The 22,006-nt window shown below is 35.3% G+C and overlaps 1 protein-coding gene and 1 long non-coding RNA gene across 3 annotated transcripts; one reads left to right on the top strand and one right to left on the bottom strand.

Moving 5' to 3' along the window:
• Nucleotides 1-801: 801 nt before the first annotated feature.
• On the bottom strand, nucleotides 802-7,939 carry LOC147544758 (putative WRKY transcription factor 53). Its single transcript, XM_086635002.1, has 3 exons — nucleotides 7,076-7,939; nucleotides 6,849-6,983; nucleotides 802-1,473 (listed from the first exon to the last, which is right to left on the bottom strand). Exons 1-3 carry the CDS (start codon nucleotides 7,387-7,389, stop codon nucleotides 924-926), a joined length of 999 nt encoding a protein of 332 aa, XP_086491128.1. The 5' UTR covers nucleotides 7,390-7,939; the 3' UTR covers nucleotides 802-923.
• Nucleotides 7,940-16,840: 8,901 nt separating this feature from the next.
• Nucleotides 16,841-19,965, top strand: LOC147544759 (uncharacterized). Of its 2 annotated transcripts, none has more exons than XR_015223604.1 (4): nucleotides 16,841-16,985; nucleotides 18,502-18,570; nucleotides 18,739-18,830; nucleotides 19,827-19,965. It is a non-coding gene; the product is annotated as an uncharacterized LOC147544759 (long non-coding RNA). The 2 variants fall into 2 exon arrangements; XR_015223605.1 differs by having other exon boundaries at nucleotides 18,739-18,794.
• The last annotated feature ends 2,041 nt before the right edge of the window (nucleotides 19,966-22,006 follow it).

Raw genomic sequence — 22,006 nt, forward strand, 5'->3', positions numbered from 1 at the left:
CTTTTGGTCCACACCCCTCAACTATTAAAGGATTTTGATAAAGAAAAAAACAGAACAATAGAGATTTAGTCTAAGAAACGGTTTTCTATGTAGCAATGTGAATCTCTAGGAATTTTTTTTTTGTTTCTAAATACCATCTTCGACCCGTCCAAATGATATTCAACGATCTAAACCCAAATTGCGTAATTGAGTTAAAGAACGACATACGCTTTTAGCATAATGCATCATGAACATTCATGATACGTTATGAACGTTCATAATACAATGTGAGTGTTCATATATAAAAATAAGGTCCGAAATAAGGCACATTACGAAGTTTTATAATGTATTATGGAAATTTAAGGGAATTTTCGGGATATCACGAGATTTCAGAAGCAGAATATTTCAGTCAAGAAAAACAATTTTGGACCTCCAATCAAAAATATTTATTTTGTCCAATAATTTTGCCTGAACTAAGATTAATCCAAATCTTTTGAACTAATGGCCTCTTTTTAGCCGAGCCAAGACTAATTGCCCATTTCGTGACACATAGTGGATTTTAGAACCCTGATTTCTTCAAACATTATGCCTTTTGACTTTTGTAGATAAATAATTTTACGATTTACATTATCCGAGAAAGAATCCCGTATAAGATTTCGCACCACACAGATTCTCCTTCATGCAATTGCATCCTAAGATCTAGGTATTCCCGCATTAGAGAAAAGTCTAAGTAGACGGAGACCACATACAAGGAGTTGGCCGTGGCTTATTCCAGTCAACAAAATTTTCCTCTCAAACAAAGTAAATTAATTTCTGACAAACTCAAGAAAGAAAAAGAACTCTTCCATAGCTGAATTACATTTAGATAATCGCCCTTATTTCTTATCATGTATTCATATTCTTCTAATAGGCTTAAAATCTGCAAATATGATCTTTCAATTAAGTTAACTGAACAAGTCTGGGTGGTCGAATGGGAAATCCGAGTCGAAATCTCCAGTTTCAAGTCCAAAATCATTACTGACAAATGGAGAAGTAGGACAAGATTCTGAAGTATTAAAGTGAAACGTACCACCAACATTATTCCTCATGCCATGGGAGGATGGCAAGAAGTAAGGTTGTGGTGATGGCAAAAAGCTCTGATTTTCCGTCTTAGCGATTTCGGTTGGCATCGATGGAGTGAAAGAGAACGATGAAGAAGATGCCTCTTCTGTACTGTCAGTCTGTAAGTCTTCAGTTTTGATTTTAAGGCCATGCTCAAAGTCTAACACAAACACTTCTTGTGATCGTTGTTTTAGGTTTTGTTGTTGCAGCTCTTGGCTCTTGTTCTTGTGCTTGTTGTAAGGCAATTGTGAAACCTCTACTGGATAAGGTACATGTATGCAAGTATGTTTACCTCGATATGTAACCTCGAAAATTGTTGAGTTGGTTGTTCTTTGAACATACTTTGTAGCTGAACACTCTTGATTATGTCGATAAGTGCATCGATAATAGCTCCTGAAAGCATAACATTTAAGCTCTAAATACCAGAGAAGTGTGTATGTACTAAGCACTAATATAACTAGCTAGGTTGGATGATAAAAATATAGTTAAACGAAAAGACAGACGACAAATGTATTACTTTATCTTAGTTTTGTTTAAACAAATAATATGATTTTCCATACATATATGCTTGCTGCATAACCACGCGAGGATGATCGGTTTAAGGGTTGACTTTATACGGTGGATTTCTACTAATCATGAAAATCATCTTTACAAAACATTAGTTGTTTCTACTTCTTGGCATCAATGGTAAAAACCAAAGTGACTGGTTCCTTATAAGATCAGTTGCAATGACTAAATAAGTTAAAAGTCTTAGAATTATAGCAAGTAGAACATAAATAATGTGATACAAGAGGCAATAATAAAGAACTAAACTCAAATACTAGAAGTGATCAACATCATGGTACTAGAAGTAAATTGAAGAACTAGAAGTCAACATCATGGTACCAAATATTTGTTTTTCATACATGGACTACAGGAGTCATTATATTCAATATTGGACGGACACGTCCAACAACCTTTGGTGCAGTGGTTGAACAGTCCTCTTAAGCCCGTGAGGTCGTGAGATCGCTTCGGTGGAAAGAGTTTGCCATCAAGATTTATCCTATGTAATTTAGGCTATAAATAATGTAATGGCTTTAGGCCTCTTTTTTGTTGGCCTTTAGGCCTCTTTCATGCTTGGTTTATATTAAGCGGTTATCGTGCTTATTACATCTTCATGATGTATCAATGCATTGTAACGACTAATGTAGATCGTAGTCGAATTCTCAAAAAAAAAAAAACAAAAACAAAGAAATATTGGACGGACACATCAGGAATTAATATATTAATTGAATAAGTCCTATAACTACCATCATCAACCACATATTGGACCCTAAAGACCATATAAAGACTCTTAAAATTATCCAAGGGACATAAAAGTTTATTCCTATATTTACTTTATTTAGACCCTAAGAGCATCCCCAAACGTGAAACCTCTATATTTTTACTCCTTAAATAGAGTTTCACTCCAAACGAAAAACACTATTCAAGTCTCTATATTGACATCTTTGTTATGTCATTAATTTTAAATCTATAACTTATTATTTTTATTAATTATAACTTCTAAAATTTGATAAATTTAATATAGTTAATATGGATTATATATATACAAATATTATAGTAAAAAATATATAATATTAGAGATATTACAATGCGTACATTACCACAAAATAAGAAAATATAAACTAATATTGTTATGTAACTACTCCCGTAAAATTATTTAGTATTCCCGTAAGTCTCCATCTCCGCCTCCACTTCTAGATTCACCTCCATCTACACTTCCATACCCACCTCTGTATCCACCACTTCCGTATCTACCAATTTGATGTGCACCAGCTTCATACTCACCACTTCCGTATCGACCACTCTATACTCTCTTCCATATCCACCACCTCAATACCTACTTCCAAATTGAGTAAAAATTGATGAAGATCCTCCCGCTCCAGTATTTTTTCTCATAATTACTTGTTTTTGTTTTCGAAAATACTCACGTTCTTCTGGGTCAATTATAGAACTTAGGTCTTTCTTCATAATGTTGTTTACTAGTTGTGCACGATTATAATCTACTTTATCACGTTCCACCTCTATTTTGTTACGTTCGTTCTCAGCTTGAAACATCATAAGTTGATGACGCTTCTTAGTTTGTTCGACAAGGGGTACATGTTTTTGCACATTCTCCATTTGTACTTGCTCTAATATACGTGACGAATTTCTGTTGCATGTTTTTTTTTCAAGATTATTTGATATGACGCGACTTATAAAAAATTTGTACTCTTATAGCTTTTTCAGATTCGCTAAGATTTACTGATCATAAAATCTTTAGTTTTTTTTCAAGATGATTTGATGTGACGCGACTGATAAGAAAATCTGTACACTTATAGCTTTTTCAGATTCGCTAAGATTTTCTGATCATAAAATTTTTAGTTTTTTTTCAAGATTATTTGATATGACGCGACTCATAAGAAAATTTGTACTCTTATAGTTTTTTCAGATTCGATAAGATTTTCTAATCATAAAATCTTTACTTTTTTTTTCAAGATTATTTGATATGACGCGACTGATAAGAAAATTTGTACTCTTATAGTTATTTCAAATTCGATAAGATTTTCTGATCATAAAATCTTTATTTTTTTTCAAGATTATTTAATATGGCGCGACTGATAAGAAAATTTGTACTCTTATAGCTTTTTCAGATTCGATAAGATTTTCTAATCATAAAATCTTTAGCTTTTTTTTCAAGATTATTTGATATGACGCGACTGATAAAGAAATTTGTATTGTAATAGTTTTTTCAGATTCGATAAGATTTTCTGATCATAAAATCTTTAGCTTTATGTTTCCAAGAGTTTTAGCAAGACCCAACACAAGATTATATTGAAGCTATAAATAGACACAAATTGGAGTGATCGATTATCCGACATTTCTCTACCACATCAATATCACCATCATGAATTCCGGTGAGGGGCCATCTCATAATCCTAACTACGATGTAGATCCACTTGAACAACTTCAAGAAGAACTTAAAGAAGATGAGCGAAAACAAAAAGTTCTCTTATATTTGCATACACGTAACAATGCTCTCACTAATTATATTTTAGAAGATGATGACGATGATAATGTGTAATTCCATACAAGTTCAGTTCTTGGACACAAGGTGATTAATCGTGGAAGAGAAGCAGGAGATATTCAACTATGGAACGACTATTTCTCGGAAAATCCAAACTACACATCTAATTTATTTCGCAGGCATTTTCGAATGAGAAGGGATTTATTCCTACATATTACCAATGTAGTGAAATCTCATTATAGATGTTTTCAAAAAAAAAATATTGCTAACTAAGAAAGTAGGATTGTCAACTTTGCAAAAAATAGTTGTTGTTTTCCGAATGTTAGCGTATGGAAAAGCAGCAGACTCGGTTGATGAATATTTAAGAATTGGAGAATCCACAACTAAGAAAGTAGGATTGTCAACAATTGCTCGTTCGCAATGATGCAAGAAGCATGTCGGAAAGATGTTGAACGAGCATCTGGTGTTCTTCAAGCTAGATTTGCCATTATTAAGGAACCTGAACGTTTTTGGGATAAAGAGGTGCTCCATGATATAATAAATGCATGCAATATAATGCATAACATGATCGTAGAGGATGAACGTGAAAAGGATGTTGAGCATATTTATGAAATATTTGACTCAGATGAAGATATCCAAGAAGATGACACTGAAAGTTTTACACAAGAAAGTTTTGCACAATTCCTATCTCGACAAAAAAATTAAAGATAAAGAGGATCATTACGGGTTGAGAAATGCTTTGGTTGAGCATTTATAGGCAAGACGGGGTAATGCTTCGTCTTAGAAAAATGATTAAATTTTACGAGGCGATATGGTCTTATTTATTATCTAGTTTTTGTATTCCATTAAGTATTTTTTTTTATTAATAAAATTTTAACTATGGTAATTTATAATTATATAATTAATTAAATAGTATTATTAGTTTATTAGAATACAAAAATAATAGGACACAAGTGTCAATTTATAAAGTATATTAAGAATTCAAATATAATTTTATGAGAACTAAGGACCAAAAATATATATGTCCCATCACCTCTATCATTTAGAGAAGTAAATAGTGAGCCTTCAAATGTGAAGGATCACTATTCACAAATCTCTACATTTTAGAGAAACTATGCTTTTCTTTGGAGCTCCAAAACCTCTATATATATAGAGATATAGAGCACGTTTGGAGATGCTCTAACACAAGAAAATAAATGATATGAATTCTACCTCCATGATTAATCGAACTTTTGACCGCCGTGTTTTCGCAGAAACCTTTTTTTGAGTTTTCGTTTTCGTACATGCAAATTAGGAATAGACAAATTCCTTTTAAGGTGCAAAGTTTCTTCTTCTCTTGCTTGATAGCCTGAGACATATGGAAAAGCTCTAAAGTGTAAGTAAATTTAGATTGCTAAAAATATTTTGTTCTTTGGCATTATATTAATTTTGAAGGACATAACCAACATTTCGAGCCCCATTACCTGCCCATATTTTAATATTTATTTATTTGATATGTGGATCTGGATTTTTCAGGAGATCTTGATGAAAAAAAATATCGTTGACGGGCTACACATTCACTCTTTGTGGAAGTGTCGTGAATTGGATAGTAATACAATAGGCAATAGTTGTATTGTCTACAACTGAGGCAGAATGCACAGTAGCAACAGAGGCAGTGAGGGAAGCAATATCGAAGGGTTTAGTTGGTGATTTGGGTTTGAAGCATGAGGTGATAAATGTCAACTATGATAATAGAGTGCTCTTCACTTGACCAAAAATCAAATCTATCACGAGAGAACTAAACACATTGGTGTCAGGTGTCACAATATCAAAGATGTTGTGGAAGAAAGAAAGATCTCATTGAAGAAGATATCCACCGAAGAAAATCCAACTAATATGTTAACCAAAGCAGTTAGTACTTTGAAGTTTAAGCAATGCTTAGACTTGCTTGGAATCTACAAATGTTGAGGGCCCCTGGAGGGCAAGCCCTTATAGATTGCGACAGTGGCGTGGCGTGAGGTGTTGATATGGTATAGCAAGTCAGGGTGGAGACTCGTAGAAAGTGTCTTAAATATAGGTCGATGTCTAACCCGATTTGTGACCCGTAAAACCGCTTTCAAGACAATGGTAAACTGCCGTTTGGGCTTGCAGGCCCTGACACGAAATTTTGGCCCGCTAGAGCAAGGTTGTTCTATGAAGTTGGTTGATAAGCAGTGTTGACCTTTGTTGCCGGCAAGGTAGGGCTTCTGTTTCTAATGGGTATTCATGTATATTGCGAAATTAGAACGAGAGGCGGTAAGGCGGTGGGATTAGAATTTTCAATGAGCTAACTATATAAACTAAAACTCTAGAGATGTCTTTGTAACTTTTTCTTCGTTCATAATGAAAATCAGCACGTCACTATTGTCCTTCGTGGAATAAATTTAATAAATAGAACCATGTAAATATATTGTGTAACGTGTTACTGTGTATTTTGTTTACTACTTTTCTTGGTTGTTTGTTCTTCGTGACAACAAACATTATATCGGAAGTGATAAGTACACAAAGGATTTTGACTTAATTTATAACATACCGACTCACCTCCACTAAAAGACAAAAGAATTCAAAATTTGACTACGATATAGACCGTTCTTTTACCTGGATAACTCAGCATGTCATGAATGTCACAAATTAAGTATTGGTTGGGTACACTTAGCATTCCCCTATTATATATTTGGACGGAAAAGAACTAGCTTATTCTTACCTTGGATACATAGCTCCAAGTATGTCCTTCTGACCATACTTTCTCCAACTATAACCATCATCAAGAGGTCCTTCAATCCCATTACTTTGTGTTAATCCAACATCAACTCTTTCAGTCCATCTAGCTTGTATTTTCCTATAAAACATTTTCTTTTTATCACAATAAATAACTTTGTGAATTAATACTATGAAAACAAAATACCCATGAATTAAATCTTTAACACAAACCTTCTCTTCAGTGTATTGTTAGCATCTGAATCAAGATCATGCTGTGGGCTTCCACTTTTCGACGGTGGACTTCCGCTTTTCGATCTTGTGGATTCGGATGGTACAAAAGAGGTAATATCAATAGGAATTTTATTCGTAGATATCGAAATAACTTTATCAAAGGAAGATAGAAGCTTATTTATTAACACTTCTCCATTTGAAGATGATTTATCTAGATGACTTCTTAGTTGCTTCACTAGCTCTTTCCCTTGGATTAGTTCATTCAATACAGTCTTTTGTTCTGAGTACTGATTCCCATTATTATTAATGTCCATTATCACTTGAAAGTTGAAACAATTATCCCTCTAGTACAAATGAGATACCATGAAGAATGGGATCTAGAGTGAGAGAGAGAGAGAGAGAGAGAGAGAGAGAGAGAGAGAGGGAGATCTAGGAGAGAGAAAGAGGTTAAAACAAACAAAGAAAGAGAAATTAGTCAGAGATCTGCTGAATGAGGAAACAGAAAGTGATGGGTAGTATTTGTTTTTGGAAACATAGAAATAAGTATGGATTCCATGTGATGATTAGTAAAGAGAGTAGAAGTGGATCTTTCCATTTATAGGAAAGGAAGAAAAAACCTAGAAAGTTTGACTAAGAAAAATAATCAAGAAGTCTTCTTCTATTCTTTGATCCATGATTCCATAATGGATTGGTGGAGTTCTCCTAGTTTTCAAGATCCATCTCTAGGTTAAACTACTTGACCATTTCAACACCCTTTTCCACCTCATGAGTTTCTTTGAGAAAAATGATGAAAGAGAAAGAGGAAATGAAAAATGATAAAACAAGAAAAAAAAATGTCATCAAAATCTATAACACCCTTGTTTCTATTGTTCGAGTAAAAAGATAGAGAGATTAGGCAAGAGTGACGTTAAGGGCTTACGTCATTTAATCAATTTGCTTACGTTGATGTTAGTTATATTTATTCCAAGTGATTGGGTATTCAATTTTTTGAGATGTCGGCTTGAGAAGCCATTGGATCTTTATCATGTCGGCCGGTTGATAGATTTTGGTTAAATCGCATGGTTGGGAACTAGTCTTGTATATAAGAATCCACACCTTGGTGTTCTGAACCCTAATAATATATTATTATTCAAAACATGTGAGGCACAACTCACGAAACTTTTAATCAAAAAAAAAAAAACTCACGAAACTTGACAATTTTTTCATTGTACTAAAAAAAGAACATAAGCTACAAAACTATATTGTTGGAGAGGACTTTATTGGGTAGTAGTGGATAGAGCTGTCTCCTGTGAGTTGCCGCCGGCCATCAGCCCCACTGACCCCGCCCCGAGGGTTCACTTATCTGAAAAACAAATAAATTTTGGGTCTGTTACACCTAATTACAATAAACGCTTAAAGTTTGAAGATAGACTAAAAAAAAAAAAGTTTGAAGATAAAGATAAATAAAGATAAATATATCAATTCCCGGAAAAACAAGAAAAAGTTTCAAGGGAAAAAAGCCAAAATACAGAAAAATGGAAACCTCCAGATAACCCGTATATCAAGATCAACGTAGATGCTTCGTTTACTTCAGTAGGAAATTATATGGGTATAGGATTAATTGCCCATAGTGCAGCAACCAAATTTATATACGCAGAAGCAGATTACGCCAGATCCAGAACCAGTGAAGAGAGTGAAGCAATCGCTATCCTCAGAGGATTAATATGGGCGAAGGACAATGAATACAAAAACATTGTCATTGAAAGCGATAATCACAACCTTATAAAGCACCTCCAAGACAATACGCACGGAATCCAGTGGCAGACAAAAGCGTATATCTATAAAATTCAGGATACAGGGAATTACTTTGAAAGTGTCATATACAAGTATGCCAATAGAAGCCTAAACCTTCAAGCAGACCAGCTGGCAAAATGGGCCAGGAAGAAGATCAAGCGTCAAACTTGGAAGAATGTACCTTACTTTCTGTTTAAACATTACTGTAATAGCTTTTTAGTTTGAGTAATTTAAGCACTCTTTAACAAAAAAAAAAAAAGTTGGTACGTATTTTGTACTACATCCATGTGGCCTGTGTTTGAATCTCCTTGTAGCATTTAACTTTCTTTTGCGGTATGAGCCCTGCTTATGTCGAAAATTGGCTCCCGGTTAAATCAGCATGAAAAAGGGAGTTGATGCATGACAACCTCTGTTATGATGGTATATTCTGTTTAGAGAGGGGAGATTCCTCTGTTCTGCTCTGCTCCTCTATTCTGCTTCTCTGCTCTGCTCCTGCTCCTGATTCCTCACTCAAGCTCCTGATTCCTTGCTCCTGTTTGTCTGTTCCCGAGGGGGGAAAACCTGCAAAGGGTTCGAAAACCGCTCCGACGCTCAAGACAGTCAGGGTGCTCTTTGCAGTAAAAGAATGAATATTGATTGATCCTTTTAGGGGGCGAGTTATGTGAACTCTGTTTTGGGGGTGATCTTCTGGTATGAAGAGATCTTAAGTATGAAAAGCCATCTTTTTATATGTGATTGTTTTATATGTGATTGTTTCATTTCAGCCTTAAACTATAGAATCAAAATTGAACTATGTGAGTGTTTCCATTTGGTGATGAACTACGCAGTTGGGAATTTAGGGGTGGGAATCAGGCGGGTAGTTTTTAACTTTTCTCTGCTCAAAGTCCTCTCAAGCCCGCTACAGGAGTCGAGTTGTCGGGCAACGGATTGTTCGGGCTTCAGACAAAGTTTCCATTCTACCCCAGAATCACTTTTTTATTTGTTCCTCTATGTATTCTACTCATTTTTGTGGTCATATCTCAGTAGATAGGATTTGATACTGATCAAATACTGATTTGTGTTTTTGTATTTAATTTTGGTTATAAGTATTCTCTATAGATCCATACTTGATCTACATTTCACAAAAATTAATCTTAAGAAACATGAAACACAATAGATCTTGAAAAATGAAATATAAACATCAATTACCTGGTACAAGAACATTACAAACACAAAATATAAAATCTAAAATACTTAATACAATATCAGATTAGAAGAGATATAGATGAGATAAAAATAAAAGAAAATGAAAATCTAAAAGCTTAGTTCAGCTATTGGGTACTTAGATCCATCATCTGAAAATCAACATAATAGAAACATCAAAGTAAACCTAATCAAGGAGCACCTCCTCAATCCTTCAAATTCTTAACAACATTAAAAGATAGTGAGAGAATGGGAGATAAGAGCTGTAAGAGGTAAAAATGGGGTAGGGTACGGAAGGTATATAAGACGAGTACGGTAGATTTAGGGTTAACCTAAATTTAACGAATAAGGTATATTTAAGAAAGCGCTCATCTAACAGCCAACGTTCCTTCTTATTGAAACGAGTTTTTTCTTTCGGCTTTGTGATGCACACTAAAATGAGTGGGTATCTACAAGCACCCGTCGGGCTTGCTTATCGGACTCGAGTGTGAGCGGATGCTCGGGTAAAGATTTTTACCCGAGCCCGCCTACTAAATCTCAGCGGGTTGGGCGGGATCTACCCGCAACGGGTAGCGGGTGCCCATGGTCAGCCACAGACTCGGGTACCAGTAGGCGGTTTCAAGCTAGCGGGTAATATTCGCAATCCCCGATCCACCCAAGTAACTCATGGACCCGATTGGGGACAGACCGAGCCGATCCCCCGATCTAAGGACATTCCATTTATTTTGCAATGTTGAAGTTAAAGCGTTCTTTATGCATTTAGTTAGATTTATTTTGCTTAATTGTGATCCAGACGGCATGTATTTTCTTAATTTTAATAAGACTTTATTCTTTGAATTGTGTATTTGTATGTATAAGAAGGGAAAGGTTGTATATTTGACCATCTTCTTGATGGGCTGGACTAGAATTGTTTGTGGCGGAAGGGCAACCGTGCTATTGGGCTCTCCTGCCATGTGAAAACCGACCCTTTGCATGATCTTTCAAGTCGATCGGCTTGCCTTCATTAGTGGATATTCACTTTTTGGAGTTGAAAACGAATAAGGGAAAGTTTAGGCAGTTGAGAATTCCTTTTCTTTTATCGGCATGTTGCTTCCACGAAGATTTTGAGCTATGGATAATCATCAAAACACAGCCAACTCGCACCATTAGCTCATACTTTTGTTAAGAAACTTCTAGCTATTAAAGAGAAAATGAAGCTTTGTTCAACAATTACGTACAAAGAAGTAAGATGTCTGTTTATTCCGTAGTTAAGGACCACCTCTCATGTGAGAACTTAATAAGAAGTTTATTCAACAAATATGTATTGAATGATGATTTTTTTTTTTTTCTTTTCTCTGCTTTTAGGTGTCATCAGAAATACATTTTTGTTCAATTTTGTTTAGGTCTCATTCTCTTGACCTTTTTTGTGATACTATTTTTGTTATTTCTTATTTTACCATTCTAGGCTATGTCTCTCTCAAGATGTAAACTAATCTGTTTCTTAAGTTCAACATTGTTTATTTATGTTCATCTCCAGAACATGAAAGACTCCTTTTTACTCAATCCTTATGTTCTATAGTGCAAAATCACAATTTATTTTTGTTGAATGCAAATAGTGATGTTATAAAGGCGGGGCTGGGGCGGCCGGGCCGGGCCTAGCCGGCCCGGGTTGAAAAGTCCCGGTTCGGGCCTCAACCCAGGTAGGTAATACAAAAGCCCATCCCGGGACTGTTAACTGGCCCGGGTTTGACTGGTCCGGGCCAGACCGGCCCACGGGCTTCAAAAAAAGGGCCAGTTGGGTCGGGCCTTACATCAATTTTTCTTTTAGGAACACCACTTTTTTATTTGCAAACACTTTTTCTTTCCATAAAGCCTATAAGTTGTGTATTACCTTTTTTTTCTTAGTTTCTTTATCTAGATTAGTTTGTCCTTTAGTGGTTTCAAATTAATTGGTGTTACTTTTAGTGGTCACTCTTTTGTCTTTTAATGTAATTCTTTTAGTTTCTTTATTCTTTTGCAAGACAACTAAATTAATTAGAAACATCAATGAAAGACATTTAAATGGTAGAAATAAAGTCATTTTTTATTTAACTAAAATAAAATGAAATAAAAAAAATTACAAAACAAAAGGTAGATAATTGGATCACTATAGATTAAGCACATCCCAACTAGGTTGGCACCCACTTAACCTATCAATCATTTTCAATTATCTTTACATTAGAAAAATAAAATTAAAACACAACATGATAAATAAGTAACTAATCTTCAACAATTACTTCATCTTCCACTTGTAGATCTTCAAATTCTTTTTGAAGTTCCTCTATGTAAGTGGTTTGTCTAGTTGCAAAATCATCCCAATCTTTCACGCATATAATTGCTTCAAAAATATCGTCATTTAACTGGTTCCTTCTATCGGTCAAAACCCGTGAACATGCACTAAAAGCCGACTCCGATGCAATGGTTGATGCGGGAGGAGAAAGTAAATCACGTGCCATAATTTGCATAAGTGGGTAATAGATTCCATTTTGTCTCCACCATTGTAGAACATCGGAGTTATCATCATTTATGCTTGTGTCATTGTCTAAAACACCTTGTAAATGCATTTTAAGTTCAAAACAATCACTACAATCTTGATCACCTTGATTATTTCTTTTACTTAGTACCAATCTTTGCCATGAATGATTTTCACTAGACGAAGCAATATTTTGACTAGTTTGAATCCTTTGAGTACCATATATCCGTTCATATTGTTCATGTAAATCTTTTAATAAACCATACACATATTCGTCAATTGAAAAATTTGGGCGATTACCAAGGTTATCATAAATATTAAATCATATAAGAGAGGTATTTTCTACCTTTAATCTAAGATCCATGCATGAAGCTAAAATGAATAAGTTAGGAATTTCTTGCCAATACTTTTTGAATTTTAGCTCCATTTTACTAGTTACTTTATCATAAATTTGATAATGCCTACAACTAACAAAAGCTTCGGTCATATCATATAGCTCTCTTAATACTAGATTTGTGGTAGGATAATAAATACCGGATAGTATAGTGATAAATTTATAAAAAAAACCTTTAGAATATTTAAAAATAAATCACATTTTTTAAAACAAAAAAAAAATGATTTTCAAATCCAACAAAGTCTATAATTACATTTTCATAACCACTATACGATTTTAACATTAGGTATGTCGCATTCCAACGAGTGGGTTCATCCGCCATAAATTTTTTGGGGTTTATACCCCTAGCTTTACACATTTCCAAGTAATTTTGCCATCTACTATTTGAACTATCAATGTAAGTAAGAGCATAGGAATTTTTTTCAATAAAATTAAGATTCTCATCTTTTGAAATTGTTTTAATACCATCTTTAACAACTAAATTAATGATATGAAATACGCATCTAACATGAGTGAATTTTTTACAGTAAAATTAATCAAAATGTAGAGTTTGAAGTAAAGACATGGCACTTGTATTAGCGGACGCATTATCAAAAGTAATACTAATACATTTTTTCATAACACCATATTCTCTAACTATGCTAGATATGTATTGATATATTTGATTACCATCATGAGGATAACTACATAACCGAAGACCAATAATACGTTTACATAAAATGCATGTCTCAGAGTTAATATAATGTGCGGTTACAACTAGAAAACCGAGTTTGTTGCAACCACTCCATATATCCGAAGTAAAAGAAATTCCTCCGTTCACATTTTGTAGTTCGTTCATCACAAAAAAAAATTTATTTTTAAAAAGTTCAATGATGTCATTCCTAATGGTTTGTCTACTAATTTTACGATAAAAGGGTTGAACGGAATTCTTAAGCCAACTTTGTAATTTTGGATCTTCGGCATATGTTAAAGGTTGTTCACCACTTGCAATATATAAAGCTAAATCTTCCCTCATTTTTTTACTATTATATGTAAATAATGGTTGGCTGTTATAAGGGATGTGGATGCCCATAAAATCATTGATGATGCAAGGGATTTGGGTGCCTTTAATATACCTTTTTCTTATCCAACTTATATCTATAGCAACCCACCATTTCTACAATACCACCTTGATGTGGTGTCACCTTATGGTAGCTCCATATGACAAGTGTTTGTGGTTAAGTGACACCACATCATGCAAGTGACAACACATGAGGTTATGTGCACTACAAAAATGCGCTCTATTGCCGACGGCCTTTGCCGACGGAATAGACAAATGCCGTCGGGGGTAATAGTATCACCCACGGCTTACCTATTTAGTCGTCGCCAGTAGTGCACTCCACCGACGGTTTTTACAGAAAACCGTCGGTGATGGGCCTAGAAAGGTTACCCTAAATAGGTCACCACCCGCAAGTATACGGGCGTCAAGTAATAAATTCCGGTAAGACCGGTTCGTTCCTCAGAGACTAAGTGAAACCTATTCTAAGACTTGGAAGTAACTTGATTTTTGGTTTTGATGAGGTTTTGGTAATAAAATAAAATATTAAAATAAAATTACGGAAAGAAAATAATTACAAATGATACAAGGAACTCAAATGGGGGAGAGCCTAGGGTTTTCTGAATCCGTCTTCCTAACAATTCTAACGACAAATTAATTTTGGTCTGATTAGATAGTTCTTTATATAACTCAGGTTTTTAGTCCATGAACGGTCTAAAAACCCGGAAGATTTTATCGTTAATATGGTAAAAACTTTAATAAATTGTCGAGAAAATGATTATTACGACTTCATCTAAACCCTAAATAGAAAATTAGTTCTTCATGATAAAGGATGGAAGCTTAAATATATGGAAAAAGGAAAGAAAAGTAGAAAAGTTGGATTTCTTACTAAATTTTCCAGCCAAACAGAGCCTTAGGAAAGTAATTTCCTTCTGATTTTCCACTGCTCTGCCAAACGCGCCCTCTGGGAAAACGATTTTCTCGTCTTCCCGGAAGTATTTTCTCCGTGAGAAAATTCTTTTCCACGCCTTTTTCTCGTCTTCTCCAATTACTTTCTCTCTCTAACCTTCTGATTTATTTTCTCTTAGCCTCTTTCTAGCTTTTACTTTCTGTCTCTTTAACTTAATTAACCGGAATCAATGAAACAAATCGAAATTTATTTAAAAACCGAGAATTGATCTCACTGTTAATCTCTCTCTCTCTCTACAATCTCTCTGTCTTCCTCTCTAATTCTCTCTCTTCCACTGTAATCTCTCTCTCTTTCTCACTAAGAACTTGAGATTACAAATAAAAGAAACAAAAACCAGAAAAATAAGCTTCTCGGTTCTTTCTCTCTCTACTGTTCTTATCTCTCTACAACCTCTCTTAATTTCTCTCTGTCACTAAAAGAAATTCAGAAAATGAAGATGAAGAAGATGATCCAATGAATTATAGCTCTCTGGTTTTTTTTCCTTTCTCTCTCTAAGTCTTTTTTTCTTTCTTAGCCGTGAGCTCTTTACATCACTCTCTCTCTCTCTAATATAGTCGGTTTTGGTTGAGCTACCAGAGGAAAACTCTCCAGTCGAGATGGTGATTTTTTTCCGACCCCAAACCGAGATGAGATTCAACTCTTCATGCCCCTGTTTATATAGAGAGAAGATAAGAAAAATTAACTGCAGTTCTTCTGACTTCTCTGTCTTCAAACTTTCTAGAAATCTCTCCTTTGATTTCTTTCTAAAAGTCTTCCAAAATATCTCTACTGTTATCTCCAATTTCTCATTATCTCAATCCTCTCCTTCAGTACCGGTCTCTCTATCGATCTCCTTGAATCAGCTCATATTTCCTTCTTTTGGTGATTTCGATCTCTGTTTTAAAGAGAAATAAATTTCTCTCTCTCTCTCTCTCTATCACGAATCAATCTTCAAAAATCTGCTCTTGGTTTATTTCCATCACTACCTCTCAATCTCCCTAGATTTCCTTTCATTAATCTTGAAAGAATTTAATTACCTTCTTTGCTTTCCTTTCCTGCATAAATCTCCCAAAGAGATAGTTCTCCTTTTCTCTCATATGTTGTTTGAAAGAAAACTTCCAAACTCTTTCTCTCTCTAATGGAATATTGAATATTTCCTTCCCAAAAGATTTCAATCAATCTGTCTCATTCCCTCTATTAATGGTGACGAGATATTAAAAGATGGGACCCGTTAAAAGATCACGGGTGATAAAAGATAAATGGGAACTTCCTGTTTTGATTTATTAGCTATTAAGAGGATCATAAGGTGTAGCATGGGATAGTGTAAGAGGTTACCATGGGATTCTAGATGAAGCCACGTGTCACTGAAAATCTATATTGACTTCATTTTGACTTAAACTTTGACCGGTTCTAGTTTGTTCATCCGGACTCCAATTCGATTTCCGTTTTCACCCACGGGCTCGTCTTGGACTCTACTTTAACCCGATCATCAATATTGGCCAGAATACCCTCGTCATTAAAATGACCAAAATGCCCCTCAAGTAAGTCTTTATCACGATGTTTTCGCATCGAACTCCGTAAATGAGACCTGAGAAAGAAAATCAAACAAATCATCAGAGTAACCGCTCGAACTGGACTAACTATCCCGAGTTAAGAGATTCAGATGGGACATTTTCATGTCTCATCAGTCGGCAATTAACAGCTCGGTACCAACTTTCACCGACAACTTGGCCGACGCCCTGGAAAATCGTCGGTAGAAGTACTTTGGCCGAAATAAAGAAATGGCGCGAATTTTCCCGGTTGTGAAAACCTTCTACAAATTCATTTCAAGAGGGAAAATATTCTGGAAACTATTTTCCCGACGGAAAATAGTTTACTCACCGTCGGCGGTGGAAATGATTTGGCGGAAATATTTTCCGCGAAACCTTGGCCGACGGATTTCTCGAAGCCCGTCGGCGCTGACCCTGACCCTCTTACGCCCTAGCCCCTAGCTCGCACTTTACTCATCTCTCTTTTCCTCTCTTGCTCGAAGGATTTGGGGAAAACCTTCATCACTCATCAACTCAAATCTCTCAAACAACTCAGGTATTCTTCAATTACTCTTTCCCTTTTTCTTCAAACTTCTTTTTAGACCTTTTTCTTTATTTCGGCCAAAGAAAACTATTGATTTCGAAACCCTTTTTCTAGTGTTTGTCATCATATTTTGATTTCGAAACCCTTTTTCTTCTAGGGTTTGTTTTTATCATTTCCTACCCTTGAGTTGAGGGACATTTGATGCAAGTATTTTGATTTCGAAACCCTTGAGTTATTAACTCATGAACTCAAATCTCCATGAATTGTGTTTTCCAGTCTAGGGTTTCTTTTATTGAATTTTGATAATTATCTATAGTGAGAATTACAACTATTGATTATGTCTAGTTTATATCTTATCTTGCACCTGAGGATTACTAATTTATTTGAGGTAGAAAGCTTTAAAGAAGACATGGCTTTGTGACTTTCGTCCAAAAGTATGTTTTCTGGCTTAATATCACAATGGACGATACAGTCTCGACATTTTTCGTGCAAGTATGTTATACCCTTTGCAGTTCCTAGGGCAATGTTGAATCGTGTCTCCCAGTTCAACATTTTATTGGAATTTCCTTCGTCGGCAAAAAGGAAAGTATCTAAAGAACCATTCTTCATGAACTCGTAAACTAGAAGCCTGTGACGACCTTCGGAACAAAACCCGATTAACCTAACCAAATTTAAATGGCGGGTACTACTTATAGTTGCAACTTCCATTCTAAACTGTTTCTCTCCTTGTTCAATCCCTTCAAGTTGTTTCACTGCTGCTACTGTTTTATTAGCAAGAATTCCTTTATAAACAGTCCCAAACCCCCGAGAGCCGAGCTTCTCCTTGAACCCATCAGTTGAACTCTAAAGTTCCTTATATGAAAACTGAACAGGAGCACCCGAAGCGTATTTCAGTAAGGCATATTGCGCTGTTAGTCCATTAAACTCAGGCCTATTCTTACAACACCATATCCAAAGTCCAGATTTGTTTGGGTTTTATAGAGATTACCGCTGTAGTAGTAAGATTATGCATTCGATATACACATCAACAGATTTTTAGTTGCTTTTTCAGAAGTCAATGGACTTGCTAGAAACAGGTGTCTTTTTGAGACTTGGTCGTATTTGAGTGTGATCTTGATAGAATTTATGTTTAAAATCCGACGTCGAATCGGTGCTTCAAGTCTTAGCCTGAGTCGAATTCTTAGGAGGAAGACCATAAAACTTAGGATTAATTTTGGTTAATTCCTCCTAGAGTGGAAACAAGTTTCAAAACATGGATTACGTATGTGGGTTTGTATTTTTATCACTTTTTGATTATTGGGTTGTGTTTTAAAGTTGTGGGTTTTTCTTCTTTTGATCAACGGTGAGCTCTGTGTTTGTTAGACACATACAAAAATCAAACCTAGACACATAAAAATCAAACCTTTTTGCTCGTTTGGGTGTCTATTTGGTTAGCCTCTTGTTGATTAACTAGTCTCTTTAATTTCAAATTCTCTTTTTAGGGTTTTTGTGTTAATTTCAAATTCTTCTTTTGTTTCCGTCAGTACAGAACTATAAATGTGGATGATCAACTCAAACCCTTAAAACAGTAAGCACTAGCTAGTTTCTCTGATTGGGGGTATGTTCTTTTGTATTATCTTATTATATATGTAGATGATGAAATACTAGTACTATATTTACACCCAAACTTATTGGATCAATATTAATTTAACTAGCTAGGGTTTCTTTTTTTCTTCTTCTTACTAGCTACAATATTTGTCTCATATCTTTGTTATTTTGATTGAAGGAATCTGCATCAAATACATTGTGGATAGCTAGGGTTTCCTCATCAAGAAAAATAGGGTTAAAACTACTACTTACTTTTTCAGCTTTTTACATGTGAGAATGAATCCTCATTAGTTATTTATGGGGAATACTAGACATTTAGAATAATATTGGGAACTTGATTTTCGTATATCATTTCTTGAACTCCAATGCTCCTTGTAAGTAGTTAAATTCTATAAGCAATTGATCATGAATATGTCATTTGAGTTTTGTGCTACAAATGTGATAGATATGAATCAGCTATCCTCTTTCCTTTCCAGAACCAATTACTCCTAGTCTAGCAAGACTTTGAATCAAATTCAATGTTAAGCCATTCGATACTAAGATATGTGTTGTTTCTTTTTCATTGTAAGTTCACGATGTAAGTTCAGCAACTATGATTAGTAGTTACTTTCGTATAGGTTACATGTTTTGGCTGAGGTAAACTTGCTATGCAAGTTAGGACTACTACAGATAGAGTTTAGGTTGTTTAGGTTTCCTGAGCACAGTTGCTGAAGTTAATCCCATTAGTGCTAATTTTATTCATGTTATTCATGCCTTCTAGTTGTTAACCTAGCTATAGTTCTAGTATAATATTAGTCTTCATGCTGCTCATTAAGTCTTTAGGTGGAATCGTGGAATGTTGAACCATGAGAGAATTGAGAAGTTTTGAGTCTCATTTGTGGGTCCTGATTGTGGAGAGAATATAGGAAGAAAATATATCTTAAGTGGACCGAATTGATAGGTGGTCCTGAATGTGGAAGTAAGTTCTAAACTTAACTATTGTGACTATTTTATACTTCATTTGGAGAGAATGGTTTTGTCCAGGCCATACCACAATGTCTTGCTTATTAGTTAATCTATATCCATTTCGGCTACGGAACCGTTATAATCTTACTGTTCCTCCTGAAAGATTGATTCAAATTCATGATTACGTCTGAGAGTACTAATTGCTATAGTTGTTTTTTTATTTTGATATAATTGCTATAGTTGTTGTTTGGTGAACTTTGAATCAAATTCAATGTTAAGCCATTCGATACTAAGATATGTTTTGTTTCTTTTTCATTGTAGGGATTGAAATCGATGACGAAAAGTATGAATTTTGAAGAAAGGAGTTTTGTTATATATATGAATGCTTTGTGAATGATTTTGATGTTGGACGGTTGAAGAAAGGAGTTTTATATAATAGATATATGAATGCTTTTGGTTATTTTGTTATGAATTTCTTTCGAATTTATGTTTATCAGGTAATTGTTCATTATGTTGCTGCAGTATGTGGGTGACAAAAATCGATTTTTAAAAACAGTTAAGAAAATTATTGCCGACGGTATATATTCCGTCGACAAAAATTGATAGCGACGGCTAAAAGTCGTCGGCAGAATAAGGGCAACTATAAAGGGCACGAAAAAAATTTGGCGCCAAAATCCATTGCCGACAGTGATTTTAAAAGGAAACACCGTCGGCAATAAAAATTAGTTACGAATCCCTACGAATCCTGCCGACGGCAGGGAGAAGTTATGATCCCGTCGGTAATATTGGGACCGACATCCTTTGAACCGTCGGCAGTAAATTGCCTACCGCTTTAAAGCCGACACTCTTGTGCCGTCGGCAAAGTATACTGCCGACGGTATTTCCTATGTTACCGACAGTTTTTCTCCGTCGGCAATAGCCTTCATTTTTGTAGTGGTGTCACCATTTTACAACTCCATATGCAAAGTGTCATCTTGGTGGTGACAACACACCATGCAAGTGATAACACATGGGTTATGTGTCAACTTCCTATTACTTCTCCCACCCTATAAATAGATGTACTTGGTGTATTGTTTGGATGAATTGGTAAGAGATGGAAAAGGTTTGGAAAGAATTCAGCTAATAAAGTTTGGTTCAAGTTTTTCTCTTTTGTTTTAGTATAGCTCATTACCTATATCTTTTCCCCTTCTCTTAATTCCATTAAGTTGCATGCAAATATCGATACACATTGAAGCAAATAGACCGACAATTTACAACATTGGCTACTATTTTGACTTCCAACTATGGTTGTTTGAGTTGGAGCACCCCCTTCAGCTTAGGTTTACAAGTTTGTAAATGTCGTTTTAAAGTAGACGATCCTTTCGAAGGGTCTCCGACATAATCTCTTTTGCAAAACATACAAACCGCCCTCATACTTTTAACCCCTTTTACCGTTCTTTCATCCATCGTAAAATAATTCCATACATCGGATTTCAATTTTCTTTTAGATTGTTGAGTTCTGGGGGTATTAGTCTCTACAGTTGGTTCTTCACCGGACATTTGGACATTATCATGTCCGGAGGGACTACCAAAATCATAGTTATCCATAACTAAAATAAAAATGAGAGGATAGGAGAAAATAAATTATACGTAAAAAACTCAAATATGATAAGGAAGTAAATTACTTACTTGATACACTTAATTGAAGTCTTGAATAATTGATTACTAAAGTAATTAATTGAAGTCTTCAATAATTGATCACTTGACTCTTGACTAATAGTCCTCTTTAATTACTAAACCAATACTTGAAAATTTTGAAATCTTGAATCTTAGTAGTTTTAAAGAATGAGAGGTAAAATAATAAAGATGAAAATTTTAGAGCTTGAAGATGAAGTTAAGAGAAGTAGAGAAGATGAGATAGTTTTGAATGGAAATTGAGTAAAGAAGAGGGGATATTTATAACAAAAGGGGGGGGGGGAAGTAAAATGTCACTTTTTACCCCCCCCCCCCCCCTCCCCCCAACAACTAGAAAACGGCTAGTTGGGGGGTAGAAATGGTAAAAACCACAAATAGCCGTTTTTGTACTTGGTTAAAATTTTTTTTTGAAATCTGACTGTTGAGACGGGCCGGGCCGGATAACTCGACCCGTCTCAACGGCCTGCCAGGTCGGGTCGAAATCCAGGTTCTTCCCAGGGCTGGGCCGGTTTTGGCCGGGCGGGCCATAACTATAGGCCCAGCCCGGGACCGTCAACAGACCCGGGCTTACCTGGCCCGGTATCCGTACAGCCCGGGTCGGGCCTGTACGGAACGGGCCGGTCCCGGGCCAACCCGGGCGGGACAGCCTGGCCTTTATAACAACACTAAATGCAACCCTCTTCATTTTATTTGTTTTGTAGGAGTTTAAGCAAGGTTTTTGCATCAGTTTCAGAATATGTCGTCGAAGATTTTGGTGATTTATATAGCTATTATGGTGTAAGGTTTGTAGTTTTATCAGTTTTCTAATTCAAAGATTTTGATGTTTT

This window comes from Eschscholzia californica, unplaced genomic scaffold (genome assembly GCF_041429995.1).
Source record: "Eschscholzia californica isolate CP2 unplaced genomic scaffold, dmEscCali1.0.p SCAF_4, whole genome shotgun sequence".
Classification (NCBI taxonomy): Eukaryota; Viridiplantae; Streptophyta; class Magnoliopsida; order Ranunculales; family Papaveraceae; genus Eschscholzia; species Eschscholzia californica.

Coding starts and splice junctions, on each gene's coding strand:
- LOC147544758 (XM_086635002.1), bottom strand. CDS start 7,389: ATGGACATTAATAATAATGGGAATCAGTACTCAGAACAAAAGACTGTA. Junction 6,984..7,075: donor AACAATACACTGAAGAGAAG/GTTTGTGTTAAA, acceptor AATGTTTTATAG/GAAAATACAAGCTAGATGGA. Junction 1,474..6,848: donor CTTGGAGCTATGTATCCAAG/GTAAGAATAAGC, acceptor TTATGCTTTCAG/GAGCTATTATCGATGCACTT.